The sequence below is a fragment of the Plecotus auritus genome (genome assembly GCF_963455305.1).
Source record: "Plecotus auritus genome assembly, chromosome: 7".
Taxonomy (NCBI): Eukaryota; Metazoa; Chordata; class Mammalia; order Chiroptera; family Vespertilionidae; genus Plecotus; species Plecotus auritus.
Genome location: NC_137774.1, coordinates 61,723,845 through 61,740,796, shown reverse-complemented (window position 1 = coordinate 61,740,796; position 16,952 = coordinate 61,723,845). Strand labels below are relative to the sequence as shown.

General features: G+C 47.7%; 1 protein-coding gene across 3 annotated transcripts in view; it reads right to left on the bottom strand.

Annotated features, from left to right (window-relative positions):
• The window catches only part of METTL9 (methyltransferase 9, His-X-His N1(pi)-histidine), a 56,111-nt gene extending 39,864 nt beyond the window's left edge, over nt 1–16,247 (bottom strand). For all 3 annotated transcript variants that reach the window (XM_080677704.1, XM_080677705.1, XM_080677706.1), the window contains exons 1-2: nt 14,968–16,247; nt 470–660 (exon numbers count right to left, since the gene is read on the bottom strand). In XM_080677704.1, the coding sequence (XP_080533830.1) occupies nt 470–660; nt 14,968–15,132 (356 nt within the window). In that variant the 5' untranslated portion in view covers nt 15,133–16,247. The remainder of the gene's footprint in view (nt 1–469; nt 661–14,967) is intronic.
• Nucleotides 16,248–16,952: the final 705 nt, after the last annotated feature.

Sequence of the window (16,952 nt, the reverse complement as noted above, 5' to 3'; positions counted from 1 at the left end):
GCCATCACCCATGGGTTGGGGTGGATCAGATGCCCCCAGAAACTTGCTCCTGGGACGTGCGCTTAAGGCCAAGATCTGACTCCTCAGTCCATCTATCGTGGTTGGTATCGTGCTACACCCCCTTCCTCAGCAGCAGCAACATCACCCATTAGAAATGCCAACTCACAGGCCCCACCCAAGACCTACTGACTCCGGTTTTGCATTTGAACCAGATCCCAGGTGAGTCCTGCGCACATCAGAGTTGGGAAGCACTGCTCTAAGTACTTCCAGTGGAGAAACGCAGACTAAGATGAATGAGGCTGTCTATCAAGTTGTGGTGAACTTGAAAAACAAGGATGAGACACTGATCTAGTGCCAAGGATTTTGACTCACTGCTGAGGTGGTCAACGTCCTGAACAAGATCTCTTTCCCTTTTCTTTTTCTTTTTGTAAACATAAGGGTAAAGAAAAAACATCCAAGATTCACTTACCCATTGATAGATGTTCTAGACATAAACAGACTAAAAACAGATGACACAAAGGAGTGATACAGTTGGATAAACAGCCAGCCCGATTTCTCAATGCTGTTGTTTAAGAAGATCTGTGTTCCTTGGTCGAGGTAACTCTGAACAAACACAGCCTGGAGTGATTCGCATAATTTCTCTCTGTTGCACACGTACCACTGAAAAAAAAAGGAAGAAGAAAATGAAAACACACAACTGTATCCTCTGGACTCTGAGATTAGGGAAAACTCTGCTGGCCTCTCCTGCACTGGGATGCAGCACAGAAGCCATAGCCAGCACTGTGAACCTTGTTCTCAGGTAAGAGAGCAGTCACATGAAGCAATGATTTAACTCATTTAACTCAAAATCACCAAACAAATCAATAAGCAGCAACATTTAACCCTCAAGAGACCAGATTATGCTGCCTTTTCTTCCTGTGGTCTACATACACACCATTAAAATATTGAGTGTGCTTTACCAGATCATAAGACATTCTTACAGACAGGGCAAAATGTGCTTGAGAAAGATTATGAAGTTACTCAAGGCCACCCTGTGATCAATAAGAAGACAACGTAATCACATGCTAAGAATCAGATTTCCAGGAATACACTTTTCAGAACAAAATTCAAGAATTTTAACTGTATCTGAAATTTAATCTTCCAAAATAAGTGTTTTCCATTTGCATTTAGAGTTAGTGAACCAGAGAAGGGGGAATAGACGGGCTCTGCCATTCTTTTTTCTTTTTTTTTAAATTGATTTTGAGCGAGAGAAGGGAAAGTGAGAGGGAGGGAGAGAGAAACATCAATGTGAGAGCAAAACATTGATAGTCTGCTGCCTCCTACATGGCCCCTCCTGGGGATCAAGCCCCTGACTGGGAATCCAAATCAGCAACCACAGGACGACGCCCAACCAACACTAGCCAGGGCTGGGTCTGCCATTTTTATATGAGCTCAGACAACTCAATCTCTGAGCCTCTATTCATTCATCTGCAGGCTAGAAATGTTACTAGTATCTGTCCTGGTACTGAGGGGATTAAACAACATAATGCAGACAAAACCTCAGTCTAGGACTAGACCAGGGGTGGGGAAACTTTTTGACTCGAGGGCCACAATGGGTTCTTAAACTGGACCGGAGGGCCGGAACAAAAGCATGGATGGGGTGTTTGTGTGAACTAATATAAATTCAAAGTAAAGGAGCGGAGGGGAGAGCAAGAGAACCCTCTGCTCTTTCAGCTCCGCGGGCCGGATAGAACAGCCCAACGGGCCGGATCCGGCCCTCGGGCTGTAGTTTGCCCACGGCTGGACTAGACACACAAAAGAATCCTGAATAATAATAGCAATGAGATTCCTCTAACAAGGCCTGATAAGTAACAGTAAGCCCATTAAGTACAATGACACAACCCATTACTATTAATCCATTATGTGCTAAAAAAGATAATCCATTTTTTCCAAATAAAGAGCCAAAAATAATGTATTTCCCCTGACAAATATGACTATTTACCAGCTGCAGATGTTCCATAACTGCTTGCACAGTTGGTGGACCAATTTTACAGTTATCCTAATCTTGCTAAATATTGAATGAACGCTTGGGTAGTTATAAACCAATACAAACAAGCAAATAGGCACAAAAGTTTCAAAGACTAGTTAATCTTTTTACAAATCCTGTACCCTGAACTGGATAACCCAAATCTTAACAATTGTTGACTGATTTGTGTTAATTTACCATTTAAACACTGTTATCAAGACTGCTTGCACTTGAAGATGAGTTTTGTTTTTACCACTCTATATGACAAGCTCTGAAGCTACTTATATTCACTCTTTTCCTTGGTCTAAAATGTTCATCCTTAATCACTAACTAGTTTTTAATATTCACTGTGCCTTAAGGGATGCCCAGTGCAGGTCATAAACTGTTTTCTTTTATTCTCATAGCCTCCTGGTGCACATTCTGAACTCTGTAACACTAACGCCAATCTGACATGGATTGATTTATTGTTCTCTGAAATGACTAATCAAGATGAAAACCATCTCCTTGGTAATAGGAGACATTCTATTAATGTGGACAAGAAGTTATTCAGATGAAACTGTGAGACTAAGATAACAATTCCTTGCATCCACCTATAAATGGGAAACTAGAACAACAGACTCTGACTTACAGAACTTAAGTGAGAAGTAGCACCATTAACTGCAAATGCCAAAAGGAAAACTCGACTTTTTAACCGCATTTCTCTCAATTCATCAACATTAGCACATGTGGTTAAACCTTTACTGCTACATGCATCTTTCAGAAAAGAAACTGCTTACTGAACAAAACGTACTGCAGGAGTAAAGCACTCTCTTTAAAGATGAGGGTTGAAGTGCATGTCCCTCCAGACCCTTTGCAGCACTCTTATGCTTACTAACTGATGATCCACAAGATGTGATTCATCCATAAAAGATGATACACACACACACACACACACACACACACACACACTGAGTGGCCAGATTATTATGATCTCTGAACACATAAATAATCTGGCCACTCAGTGTATATCCTATATAATAAAAAGCTAATATGCAAATTGTCCCCTCGACCAGGAGTTCAACCAGCAGGCAGGCCGGCCAACCGCCCATGTCCCCTCCCCCTGGCCAAGCTGGCCGGACCCCACCCATGCATGAATTCATGCACCGGGCCTCTAAAAAAAAATACACACACACACACACACACACACACTGAGAGATCATAATAATCTGGCCACTCAGTGTGTGTGTGTGTGTGTGCGTGTGTGTGTGTGTGTGTGTGTGTGTGTGTGCGCGCGCACGCGTGTGTGTGTGTGTTTGTGTGTGTTAGAGGCCTGGTGCACAAAATTTGTGCATAGGGGGCGTGTCCCTCAGCCCAGCCTGCACCCTTTCCAATCTGGGACATCCCTCTCATAATCCAGGACTGCTGGCTCCCAACCACTCGCCTGCCTGCCTGCCTGATCACCCCCTAACCACTCCCCTGCCAGTCTGATTGATGCCTAACTGCTCCCATGCTGGCCCAATTGGCTCTAACTGCCCCCCCCCCTGCTGCCCTGGTCACCCCTAACTGCCCTCCCCTGCAGGCCTGGTCGCCCCCAACTGCCCTCCCCTGCTGGCCCGGTAACCCCTAACTGTCCTCCCTTGCCAGCCTGGTCACCCCTAACTGCCGTCCCCTGCCGGCCTGGTCGCCCCCAACTGCCCTCCCCTGCAGGCCTGGTGGCCCCCAAATGCCCTCCCCTGCAGGCCTGGCCACCCCTAACTGTCCTCCCCTGCCGGCCTGGTTACCCCTAACTGCCCTCCCCTGCAGGCCTGGTACCTCCCAACTGCACTCCCCTGCAGGCCTGGTTGCCCCAACTGCCCTCCCCCTGTAGTCCTGTTTCCCCCCAAAACTGCCCTTCCCTGCCAGCCCATCACCCCTAACTGCCCTCCCCTGCAGGCCTGGTCGCCCCCAACTGCCCTCCCCTGCCGACCTGGTCGCCCCCAACTGCCCTCCCCTGCAGGCCTGGTTCCCCCCAACTGCCCTCCCCTGCAGGGCTGGTCCCCCCCAAAACCGCCCTTCCCTGCCAGCCCGTCAGCCCTAACTGTCCTTCCCTGCTGGCCTGGTCACCCCCAACTGCCCTCCCTTGCAGGCCTGGTCCCTCCCAAATGCCCTCCCCTGCTGGCCATCTTGTGTCCACAAGGGGGTGGCCATCTTTGACCACGTGGGGGTGGCCATCTTGTGTGTTAGAGTGATGGTCAATTTGCATATTACTCTTTTATTATATAGGAGGATATATATATATATGATTCAACCATAACAAGAAAGGAATACCAATTCATACAACACGGATGGACTTCGAAAACATTACGCTAAGTGAAATAATCCAATCACAAAAGGCCACAAGTTATATGATTTCATTTACTGGAGTTATCAGGAATAGGCAAATCCTGAGACAGAAAGTAGATTGTATCACATGATCTCACTCATATGTGGAATCTAATGAACAAAATAAACTCATGAACAAAATAGATCCAGAGACATAGAAGCATGAAACAGATGGTTGAATCTCAGAGGGAAGACGGGGGTAGGAGCGTGGGGGAAAGGGGTCAACCTAAGTACTTGTATGCATATATGCATAACCCATGGACATACAATAGGGTGGTGAAGGCCTGGGGAGGGCTAGAACTAGTCAAAGGGGATAAATGTAATACTTTCAAAAACAAAGATTTTAAAAAAAAAAACAGATTGTGAGTGCCAAGGGCTGAGGGAGAGGCCATGGGAGTGCCTGCTAATGGGCAGGGGGCTTCTTTTTGGAGCGACGGAAATGTTCTGACATTAGAGAGTGGTGATGGCTGCACAACACCATGAATGTACAGCACTAAAAAGCACAGAATTGTATATTTTAAAAGGATGGATCTTATGGTATCCTATCTAATAAAAGAGTAATATGCAAACTGACCATCACTCTGAGACACAAGATGGCCGCCCCCATGTGGCCAAAGATGGCTGCCCTCATGTGGACACAAGATGGCTGAGAGGGGAGGGCAGTTGTGGGCAGTTGGGGGTGACCAGGCCAGCAGAGGAGGGCAGTTGGGGGGGAACAGGACTGCAGGGGAGGGCAGTTGGGGGGAACCAGGCCAGCAGTGGAGGGGAGTTGGGGGGGGCAGGCCTGCAGGGGAGGGCAGTTAGGGGTGACCGGGCCAGCAGGGGAGGGCAGTTAGGGGTGACTAGGCCAGCAGGGGAAGGCAGTTAGGGGAAATCGGGCCAGCCAGGGAGCAGTTAGGCATCGATCAGGCTGACAGTGGAGTGGTTAGGGGGTGATCAGGCTGGCAGGCAGAAGCGGTTAGGGGCAATCAGGCAGAGGCAGGTGAGCGGTTGGGAGCCAGCAGTCCTGGATTGTGAGAGGGATCCAGTAGGATCGGGCCTAAACAAGCAGTCAGACATCCCTCAAGGGGTCCCAGATTGGAGAGGGTGCAGGCTGGGCTGATGGACACCCCCAACCCCCCGTGCACGAATTTCATGCACCAGGCCTCTAGTATGACGTATATCTCAATAAAGCTGTTATTTAAAAAAAATACACATATAGACATCTAGATTTTTATTTCCAGAAATTAAAAGTATTTTGAAATTTGAAGTGCCCAAGCAAACTTCTTTTAAAATGCAAATTTTTAATCCAAATCTGATCATGTCACTTCCCAGAAGTCTTCGGATAAAATCCAAAAAGCTCAATCTGGCTTAGGAAGCTCTACATGATTAGCCCATTCTGCCACAGCCTCCCCTCAGGACAGTCCCTATCACCCCATTAACACCTGGGAGGCTCCTTTCCCTGCTGTCTCACAGGGCACCTGTTCTGTTCCCTATGTTTTTCATCACCCCTACTCCCCTCCTCTTCACCTGGTTAATTCAATTCATGCCTAAACATTTCAACTACGGTTCCTTTGAACTTCTATACTAGGTTGGGAACCCCATTCTAACACCCTCTCCTCAGTAACATCTATGACCACTGAACTAAAAAAAAACTACACACTTGCATGTTCAGTGTCAACCATCCCAGGTAGACAGAAAGTTTCATAAAATCGGGACAATGAATGACTTCAGTGCCTGGCACGGATACAGATGAATCATATGAATTACTGTTCAAAATCACAGGCAGTCCAACAGATAGAATGTGGACTTTCTAGAAAAATGCTAGAGGAAACCTAAGGACCAGGAATTGTCACTAGGCTTCTGTCGACTCCTAAAGCTCCAAAGGTTTTGCACAGCCTTGCTTACATCCAGTTCTGCAAGGAGTGGCTACATCCACCCGCCCACCACAAAACTGTGTTACCATGAGCAAGCAAAGGACACTGGCTGAGCATCTACCTTGTACCAGGCACCCAGCCAAGCACTTCACATTTCACTCTCCACCTCCTGGCTTCTATGTGGGGCAGCTGAGCCTGAGCAGCTCCTGCGGGCTCATGTTCCTGGTCAAGGTGCATGCTTTAGGAGTTTTTTTTCACAGAAGCTTCCCCTCACCTCCACCCAGTTTGTTAGCTTGAGACTCACTTTCAGAGAAGAAAAGCAGGACTATTCCACCCAATTAAATTGGACTGGATGAGCTTAGAGAAGAGGTAGTCTCATCTACACAGCAACTAAGTTATTACAGGACAGGGTTTCTCAACTCAACACTCCTGGCATCTGGGCTGGATAACCCTTGTCACCAGGCCGTCCTGGGCACTGCAGGGTGTTTAGCAGCAGCCCTGTTTCTACTCATCAGATGCTAGTAGCACCCCCTCGTTGTGACAGCCAAAATGTCCCAGGCATTGCCACATGTCCCCAAGGAGGCAGAATCCCCACTGCTTACGATCCCTACATGGGCTTCCACAGAAAATGTCATTGTTCTGACTTTCCAGCAGCGTTTCCTAACTATCTAAACTTAACAGTGGTCTCGAGAACTTATGCTCCAGAGGGGGAATCAGAAACCAAAAGAAACAAGTAATGGGATTATGAGTGGCCCCTTGCCCTTAAGGAGAGATGCTGACTAGAGAGAAATCATTGTGAGAGCCCCTGCAACCTTTGGGAGTCCCCCTGGAGTTCCGCCTGAGAAAACCCAGCTTCAATGAACAGCTGTAATGAGCTCGCAGCACGTGGAGGCCTGTCTGCAGATTCCTGTGCACTTTCAAGCCAGTGAATCCTTTGAATGTATGCTCCTCGAAGACCACAAAGACAAAGGTGCACGGATAAGAACAAAGATTATGCCTGTAAATTCTCACACTGGAAGGACCGTGTGCCAAGTTGGACTCCCCATCTGGGGACACCCATAGTATCTGAAAAAGCCTCGTCTTGGCATCTTCCTTTAAAGCTCACTCCAACTTGGTTCAATCTAAAGAAATAAGCAAATCTTTTAAATAACAAACTCTAATCAACCCAGAGTTATGCTATGCAGTCATCTGCTGATGCCAAATATAAAGTGGGGTTGGATGTGATAACTAAATATAACGTCTTCTAAAAATGACAGCAACTAGCAGTGTCCTCCCTACTTGCAACTTCAAAGACTCTAATAATTAGCCAAACAATGAAGAGCCAAATTAGGTAGATGAAATAGTTCTGGAGGTATTGATGGTAAAAATCAAAATAATGAAGTACTGCCTGCTGAATCACTCCTTCAAAGTGTAGAAATACAATTTTCCTATAAAACTATTAGAGGCCTGGTGCACAAAATTCATGCACAGAGGGGTGGTTCCCTCAGCCGGGCCTGCACCCTCTCCAATCCGGGACCCTTTGGGGGATGTCCAACTGCCTCTTGCAATCCAGGACCACTGGCTGCTAATGGCTCACCTGCCTGCCTGCCTGATCACCCCTAACCACCTCTGCCTGCCTGCCTGATCACCCCTAACTGCTCCCCTGCTTGCCTGATCGCCCCTAACCACCTCTGCCTCGCCCTGCACCCAGGACCCAGGATTCCCTCCTCCGGCCGGCCGCAGGCACCCGGGACCCAGGGTGGCTTCGCGCAGGCCGGCTGCAGCCGCAGGGGACTGCGGGGCAGGCGGCTTGTCCCTCTCCCGGGCCGCAGCCTGGCTGGTCCCCATTCCTCTCTCGCAAGCTCATTTGTGCCTGGCTGGTCCCCATTCCTCTCTCCCCAGTGTTGAGTGTCTGAGCAGTTCCAGCTTGAGGGTGTGAGGGTGTGACAACCATTTGCATATTAGCTCTTTATTATATAGGAGGATATTTGCTTATCAGACTGAGGGATAGTTAAAAATTTTTCTGAAGTTATTTTTTGGAGTTCCTCAACTAGTCAAACATGAGCTGTATGATATAATGGTCTTTTATTCCAAAATATAAAGGATTTGAGCACATTAGAAGTGAAAAATTATTTTTAAAAACCAACTTCCTGATGTTTGGTAATGTGATATAATAAAAAATAAGTATTTGGTCTTTATCCCTGGTTCCAGGCAGAGCCCCTAAAACTCTTGAGTGCTAAGAGCAACTTCTGTAAGCTAATGAGATGGAGTGTGGAACTTTCAGCCCAGCCCCCAACCTCCAGGAAAGGGCAGGGGTTAGAGACTGAGTTCAATCACCAAAGGCCAATGACTTAAATCACACCTAATTATGAAACTTACACAAAAGTCTCAACAACAAGATTTGGGAATTTGTGCTGCTGAACGCACTGGTGAACTGGGAGGGTGGTGTGCAGGGAGAGGGGTGGACTCTGCCCTCCCCCCGCCCACCCTAGCCCTGCTGTCTCCTGTTTGACTGTTTCTGAGTTGTACCCTTTTAATAAACCAGTAAACATAAGTGAAGTTTTTCCTTAAACTCCATGGGAGTCTTTCTAGCAAATTACCTAACCTGGGGAACCCCAGAATTTGTAGTTAGTTGAGTGGACCATGACTGTGGGCAGCACCTGAGGTGAGGGCAATCTGTGAGCGGACGCAAGCTCCAGTAACTGATGTCAGAACAGGACTCACCTGCAGGACATCCAGTTGATGTCAGAGAACTGGAGAATTGGTTGGTGACAGAAAAAAAGACACCACAGGTAAGAATTTTTTCCCGACATTAAACTTGATGAAAAGCATACAAACTGGATGAAGGCCAGCACTCAGAGCAGTTGTCCCACCCTTGTTTGACAAACTGCAAACACTGCAGCTGGTATTTCTACACACCTCTGCATAACTTCCCCATCCACACAGAGGGCCACAGAAGCTAGGCCATTTCCTATTGCGAAGGCAACCTGTTTCACAGGTTTCCTAGGTGGGACATCATGAACAATGGAAAAAGCAGACAGACCAGGGCTCAAAACCCAATTCCACCATGCGCAGAACTGTGCTCTTGAGCAAGTCTGTAAAGTAGGGGTGTGCCACCTACCTCCCAGAGTTGTCAGGAGGATTAGAGGGGATAATGCATGTAAAGTGCCTGGTACACAACAGAAGGCAATAACTGTAGATGTCCTTCCCTTTCCTGTCCAAGGTCCACAAAATCCAGTCAGAGGAGAACTGAAGTTCAAGGGAATGCATAAAATCACACTGTCATTGGTCTGGGCATGTAGCCATTTTCAAAAGCAATAAGTAACCAAAGACCTGAGGTATTCAAAGCCACTAAAAACCATCAGGAAGGCTCCAATGATGGGGTCCTTGAACACAAAATCTTTTCTACTACAAGGATAGCCAGATCAAGTCCAATGACATTGACCTTGACAGTTAAGGACTCAAAAATCATATTCTACATTTTTGCAATACAAACCAGTGCACACATCTCATCATTGACACCTTCGTGCATCTAAACAGCACAGGCAGCCCTTGGCCGGTGTGGCTCAGGTGGTTGGGCATCGTCCTGTGCACCAAGAGGTCACTGGTTCGATTCCCTATCAAAGTACATGCCCAAGTTTCGAGTTCAGTGCCCTGGCGGGGTGTGTACAGGGGACAACTGATAAACGTTTTTCTCTCACAATGATGTTTCTCTCTCTCTCCCTTCCTCTCTCTGTAAAATCAATAAAACCATAATAAAAGAAATAAACACAGCACAGGCATAAACAGTCAAACATTCATTATTTTTCTACTAATGGTACAAACCAACCCAAGGCACCCACACATTCATGCAGGGGAACAATTTACACCAATTAGATTAAGTTGCTTCAGCTTTGCTTTCATAAATAATTGTCAATTATTTTTTTCAGATAGTCACTGTTAGTATTTTATAATCCTCAGATGTGAACAAAGCTTCAGAGACTCTAAAGAAGTCTTTTGCTAGAAGTTGCCATCCTTGTTTAACTCACAACCTTCAGCTAGTGTTTTTAGGGCAGTGTCTACACAGAGTTGGCTTTGAAGGTCTCCTAGGACATTTTATATGCCCTTTATGGCCCCTAGTATATCCAGCAGGAGAGAAATCCCAGTGTTGCAGGAAACCGGAGCAAACGCTTGTTTAGGGTTTCAGCACAGGTTATTGGGAAGGAAATAACCCCTTTTCAAAGTCTCTTTGGTGTCCAGCTGCAAAGGCCTCCAGGCTCTCAAAGGCAGCACAGAGGACAGGTGTTCGCCAGCATCTGTCTGGCTAGCTGGCTGACTGCCCTGAGCATTAACTTGTGCCTGACTTTAGTCCACCTCCACAGGTAAATGGAGAGCTAGGTTTCCGAATCTGTCCTTTAGCACAACCTCTGACCTCTGGCTGTGATGTCCAAGTATTTTTCCATTTAGGAAAAACCCCCAAATCATATCAATTCTATCTTGAATCCATCATCACTTGCATAGCACAGTTCTGAGCTTATATAATGTGAAAACATACAGTCAAACATACACATACTTGCAATTTTAGGATACACTTTAATAATTGCAGATATTGAATGTTGTCTGTGCTTGTAAAAAACCATACAGCATGTCATCTGGAGAAATTCTCCTGGCTTTGGCTCTGAGGAGTTCTATAGCAATTCTCTTTTCACTCCATCAACTAAGAAGCTATTGAGCCCTAGCTGGTTTGGCTCCATGGATAGAGCGTCAGCCTGCAGACTAAGGGTCCCAGGTTGGATTCTGGTCAAGGGCACATGCCTAGATTGCAGGCTTGATCCCCTGTGGGGGGGCATGCAGAAGGCAGCCAATCAATAATTCTTTCTCATCACTGATGTTTCTATCTCTCCCTCTCCCTTCTTCTCTGAAATATATATGCTATTGAATGACTGTTATTTCCAGGAACCTAGTTGGTGGGGCATAAGGGTCCTTTCAAGTTTCAACAGGTCTATAATATTTTCATTAACTTAAAGTACTAGATGCGCCCTAACTGGTTTGGCTCAGTGGATAGAGTGTTGGCCTGCAGAATGAAGGGTCCCAGGTTCGATTCCGGCCAAGGGCATGTACCTTGGTTGCAGGCCACAGTAGGGGGTGTGCAGGAGGCAGCTGATCGATATTTCTCACTCATCGATGTTTCTAACTCTCTTTCCCTCTCCCTTCCTCTCTGTAAAAAATCAATTAAAAAATATATATAAAGTACTAGATGCAATACAAAGAAAAGACTAGATCCAAAGTTACTGTTGTCATTTGCTTTTAAAGTCCCAAGTCTGCCAGTACAGAAAAGTGATATAACTAGTTTTTCCCCAATAAGTCAATCTATCTGCTTTGCAACCTGTACTTAAGAATGTTCTGACTAAGGAAGCTGAAATTTTTCTCTGGGAAAACTCTTTTTTCAGTAAAGGACCAAACAGTAAATATTTTAGGCTTGCAGGTCACAAAGCAGCAATTGCTACTCTGCTGTTGCAGACGGCAAGCACTTGCAGACAACAAGTAAATAAATGTGGTGACTCTGTTCCAACAAAACCTTATTTGTGGACACTGAAATTTGAATTTCATATAAGAAATTTTCATGTTACAAAATATTGTCTTTTTTGCAACCACTTAAAAATATAATTTGCTTCACACAAAAATAAGTGAGCCTAGTTTGGCCCACAAGCCAGAGCCTTGCTCTAAGGTAAGTCAGTGCTTGCTTCTCGCTAGCCCAAAGCGAAACATGATCTCAGTTTTGAAGCAAGCACACCAAACCAAGTGACTAAAATGGTGCTGCTGCTGTAGTTTCAGAGCTGCTGTGGCTCAAAGGAGACTGGCATCTCTATCTCTAATAACTAAATAGCAATTGCTAATGACTAAACATTGCCCAAGTGTTCACGTGGGAGAGGATTCTTTTAACCATAGAATCCTCCATCATAATTTCTTAATTAAAGTAATCATAAGGAAAACGGTCTAAGTATGGTCCAATTAAATCCATAACTCTACTTTCCTGCAACTCCAAAATAATCAGATGTGACTAGCTATGGAACCCACACACACAAATGAACACCGGAAGACCTGGTGTAAAACTATTAATTTGAAGGGGGTAAAAAACACTAGAGTTAAGTTACTGCACAAGCAACACAGTTTATAAAGTAAATCCAAGATCCCGAAATATGGGGGGTTTGGAGGGCGGGGAGTAAGTTTACAGTTGTTTATGTAGTTTCTATACCTACGTTTCTTTTGCTCATTTTAACCTTATTCATGGACATTTTCATAATGTAGCTGTATAATTTCAAAATAATGTCAAGATTGATTATTCTAAGGAAAAGAGCTTATCTCCCCCTAAATATACAGAAGGCACCAGATCAAGTCTTCACCTTGGAGAAATTAGCTGCCAAACTGTTAGTGGAACTGGTTAAAACAAACACACACATATGCACAAAAACACACATGCACACTCATACACACACAAAAACACATGCACACGTGAGCATCTGCGAAGCATAACGAAGTAAATGAAGTATCTGAAACCAATATTCGTTTTCCTTAGAACCTGACACATTAGACAGCATAGAGCAGTGGTCGGCAAACCACAGCTCGCGAGCCACATGCGGCTCTTTGGCCCCTTGAGTATGGCTCTTCCACAAAATACCATAGCCTGGGCGAGTCTATTTTGAAGAAGTGGCGTTAGAAGAAGTTTAAGTTTAAAATATTTGGATCTCAAAAGAAATTTCAATCGTTGTACTGTTGATATTTGGCTCTGTTGACTAATGAGTTTGCCGACCACTGGCATAGAGGGACCTGGGGAATAGCATGCTGAGTGAAATAAGCCAGTCAGAGAAAGACAAATATCACATGATCTCAACTACATGTGAAATCTAGTGAACAAAATAAACTGACAAACAAAATAGGTCCAGAGATATGGACACAGGGAACAGACTGACAGATCTCAGAGGCAAGGGGGTTGGAGTTGGGGGGCAGAAAGAAATTAACCAAAAAACTTATATGTATAGCCCGTGGACACAGATAATAATGCAGTGGAGGACTGGGGTGGGGCCAGGGCTGGGTGGAGGGGGGCAAAGGGGAAAAAATGGAGAACATCTGTAATACTGTCAACAATAAAAAATTCACAAAATTTTTAAAGGTACACCACTAAAATGGCTATATTCTGAGGCTATAATTGTACCCAGATTCCATAAAAATCAAAGAACTGAAACAGTTCTTCATTTTTTAAAATCCATCCAATTTTATGAGGATTGAAGGCATCAAGCATGCTGCAGGAGAGGTCGCAGGACAAGTGTTAGAACAAACACCTGCAGCTAAGAGACTCACTCGCCCATAAGTGCATGGCATCGGAAATAAGCTGCCTTTGTACCCTATCCAGAGCAGTATTTCAACCAGCTGCTGAAAACGACATTTCTAATTCATCATTTTACACCATTATCTGTGTTCCAGATGGAGATGTGACATTTTGGTACGTTTACATTATCACTATAGTACGCCAGAGTTATCTAAAAATGACTAGCTATGTGAGTAATTAATTCACAGCAAAGAATGTGGCTTTACAACTTAAGATCACCTATTAGCTTTATGTTCACTCCTAACAATATCATAGGAGTTATTACCTAACAAATTTCAATCGTTGTGGGATTACCCCCCAAAAAAATATGGAAATATATTATTTCCTTTAAAAGTAGAAAAAGGACCCCTATAACTATTTGCTAATTATAGAACTAAATGCTGTTTTCCTAAATGAATTGTTTTATCTCCTTAGATAATTCTTTACTTTCATTAAAATGCATGAAATCGACCTGAGTGTAAACTCGCTGAACCCCTGGCATAATAAGAGAAACAACAGAGGAAAATAAGAAATCTATGAAAATGATGTGGCACAAAATGGGGAATAATAGTTTCTGCTTTCCGGAATGGCAAACTACTATAAATGCTGGCTATACAAGCCAACAATCTGGCAGAGTTCAAAAGCCTGTTTTCAATGAATGCAAACTGTGAATGACATTACGGTCAAATATGAAATATCTCACCCTTAACTCTACAGCTGACCTGCACAGACTTCTGTAAGTGGCACAAAACGAAGCTAATGAAGAGGACCCGGCCAGTCCCACTGCATCCACAACTCTTAGAATTCACTCCGGCCCGGTTCTGGTTTAACACCCTGCCAGAAAAAGCTTGCACCCTCCGTCCTCACATCTTTCCGGTCAGACGCCAACATCAGAGTTTGGAGAACACATCGCTTAGGTAGGAGGGGAGGGCTGGATGGGGTGGGAGCGAGGGCCGGTCAAACACATTTTTAAGTGCTTCAGGCAAATGTCACCCTGATAAGCCCATCCCGGAGAGTTGACTGGCTGGCGACACACGGTTACATTTCTTTACGGCCCTTTGTATGATCTGAGGTTCAACCAGACAAAAAGAGGGGCGGCTAGGCGGGGTACGGCGTGTAACGGGTTTGGCCGCAGTCTCTACCTCAGGCCCGGGCCAGACGGGTGCCCCTCGCCGTGCGCCGAGGTGGCCGAGCGTCTGCTGCCACCGCCTGGGCGCGGGAACAATGCGGGTCCGGGGAGGGTCGGGGCGCCCACGCTCGGGCCCTCGGCGGGGATACCAGAGGCCTCCGCAGCCCGGCAGGTAACAAAAGGCGTCGCGGGGCCGCGGCCGAGGGCCCGGCGGGGAAACTTTCGGAGACGCCGAGGCCGCCGCCTCGTACAATGGCCGCGGAGCGCGCGAAGGCCGGGCCGCCACGCCCCCGCCCCGCCGGCCGGCCCGTACCTGGTGGTTCTCCTTCCTGCCGCCCGCAGGCGCCGCCGGCCCGCCCGGGCCGCTAGTCATGTTCACGTACAGCGAGCGAGTGAGCGGGCTCCGCAGCGTCCACATCCTCCGCGCCAGCCACACGGCCGCCAGGCTCAGGAACAGCCAGCCCGCCAGCAGTCTCATCGGGGGCCGCGCGTTCGCTCCGATCACCGCCGGCGCCGCGGCGAGGAGCAGGACGCGCCGCCACCTCCGGCCGCCGCCGCCGCCGCCCGGGCTCGAGCCATCGAGCCCAACTTGCCCATCCAGCCCCTGCAGGGCCGAGGCGGGGTGGGAGGGGCGGGCCGCGCGCAGCCTTCCCGCCGCCCCTGCCTTTCCTCCCGCGGAACGCCACTGCCGCCAGCACGCGTTTCCAGTCGGAGCACGAATGAGTAGGCGCGCTCCTTTCGCCCAATCAGCGGGCCAGGCGGCCGGGAGGCGGGACCGGGAGCGCACTTCTTCCGTAGCGCGCCCTCACGCGTCTTGGCTGGTGCTCCTCGGAATGGCGGAGGTGGTTTTAATTTCTTAGGGTAGGTGCGATCCCTTCCGAAGGCGGTAGCTGAAGCCTCCAGGCCCTTCCAAGGTGGTGGCCGCAGGATTCCTGGTCTTCCCTCGCGTTAGTGGTTGTCTCTGGGCCGCTCCGCGCACCCCGCGGCCAGAATTTTACCTGGCTGTGCAGATTGGCCGGGAACTAAGCGGGGAGTCTCACCTCCCCGGACACTCAGACCAAAGCCTTGGCTACGGACACTGTCATGTCTTCGCTGTTACTGGCTCAGCTGCGTGGCTTCCTGTTTGCTTTCAGAACCGACGACGAGCTAGACCCGCACCCAAAGGCATCCACCCTTTGCCGAGGCTGCCAATAATCCTACAGGAATTTGGGGAGAAAGGATACCGCCTGGCCGGGTCCCCCAAGCCAGGCTAGTTGCAACTGGTTTCCAAGAGGCATCAATGAAAGCTCTGCCTTTGTTGGAAGCTGCTGCAGCTGGGGCAACCTGCAAGCCATGTTTCGTTGTATTGATGACAATTCACCATAGCTAAGGTTTGGAAACAGCCTAAGTGCCCATCAGCAGATGAGTGGACTGAAAAACTGTGGTACATCTACACAATGGAATACTACACTGCTGTAAAAAGGAAGGAACTCCTACCATTTGCAACAGCATGGATGGACCTGGAGAGCATTATGCTAAGCGAAATAAGCCAGTCAGAGAAAGATAAATATCACATGATCTCACTTATTTGTGGAATATAACGAACAACATAAACTGATGAACAAAAATAGAAGCCAGAGGAAAAAACTATCCTATATAATAAAGAGGTAATATGCAAATTGACCATCACTCCAGCACACAAGATGGCCACCCCCATGTGGTCAAAGATGGCCGGTAGGGGAGGGCAGTTGTGGGTGATCAGGCCAACAGGGGAGAGCAGTTGGGAGGGACCAGGCATGCAGGGGAGGGCATTTGGGAGCGACCAGGCCTGCAGGGGAGGGCAGTTGGGGGGGACCAGGCCTACAGGGGAGGGCAGTTGGGGGGGACCAGGCCTGCAGGGGAGGGCAGTTAGGGGTGACCAGGCCAGTAGGGAGGGTAGTTGGGGGGGACCAGACATGCAGGGGAGGGCAGTTGGGGGGGACCAGGCCTGCAGGGGAGGGCAGTTAGGGGTGACCAGGCCAGTAGGGAGGGTAGTTGGGGGGGACCAGACATGCAGGGGAGGGCAGTTGGGGGGGGGGACCAGGCCAGTGGGGGAGGGCAGTTAGGGGCAACCAGACTGGCAAGAGAGAGCAGTTGGGGTGACCGGGCCAGCAGGGGACGGCAGTTGGTGGTGACCAGGCCTGCAGGGGAGGACAGTTAGGGGCAACCAGGATGGCAGGGGAGGGCAGTTAGGGGCAATAGGGCCAGCAGGGGAGCAGTTAGGCATCGATCAGGCTAGCAGGGGAGTGGTTAGGGGGTGATCAGGCTGGCAGGCAGGTG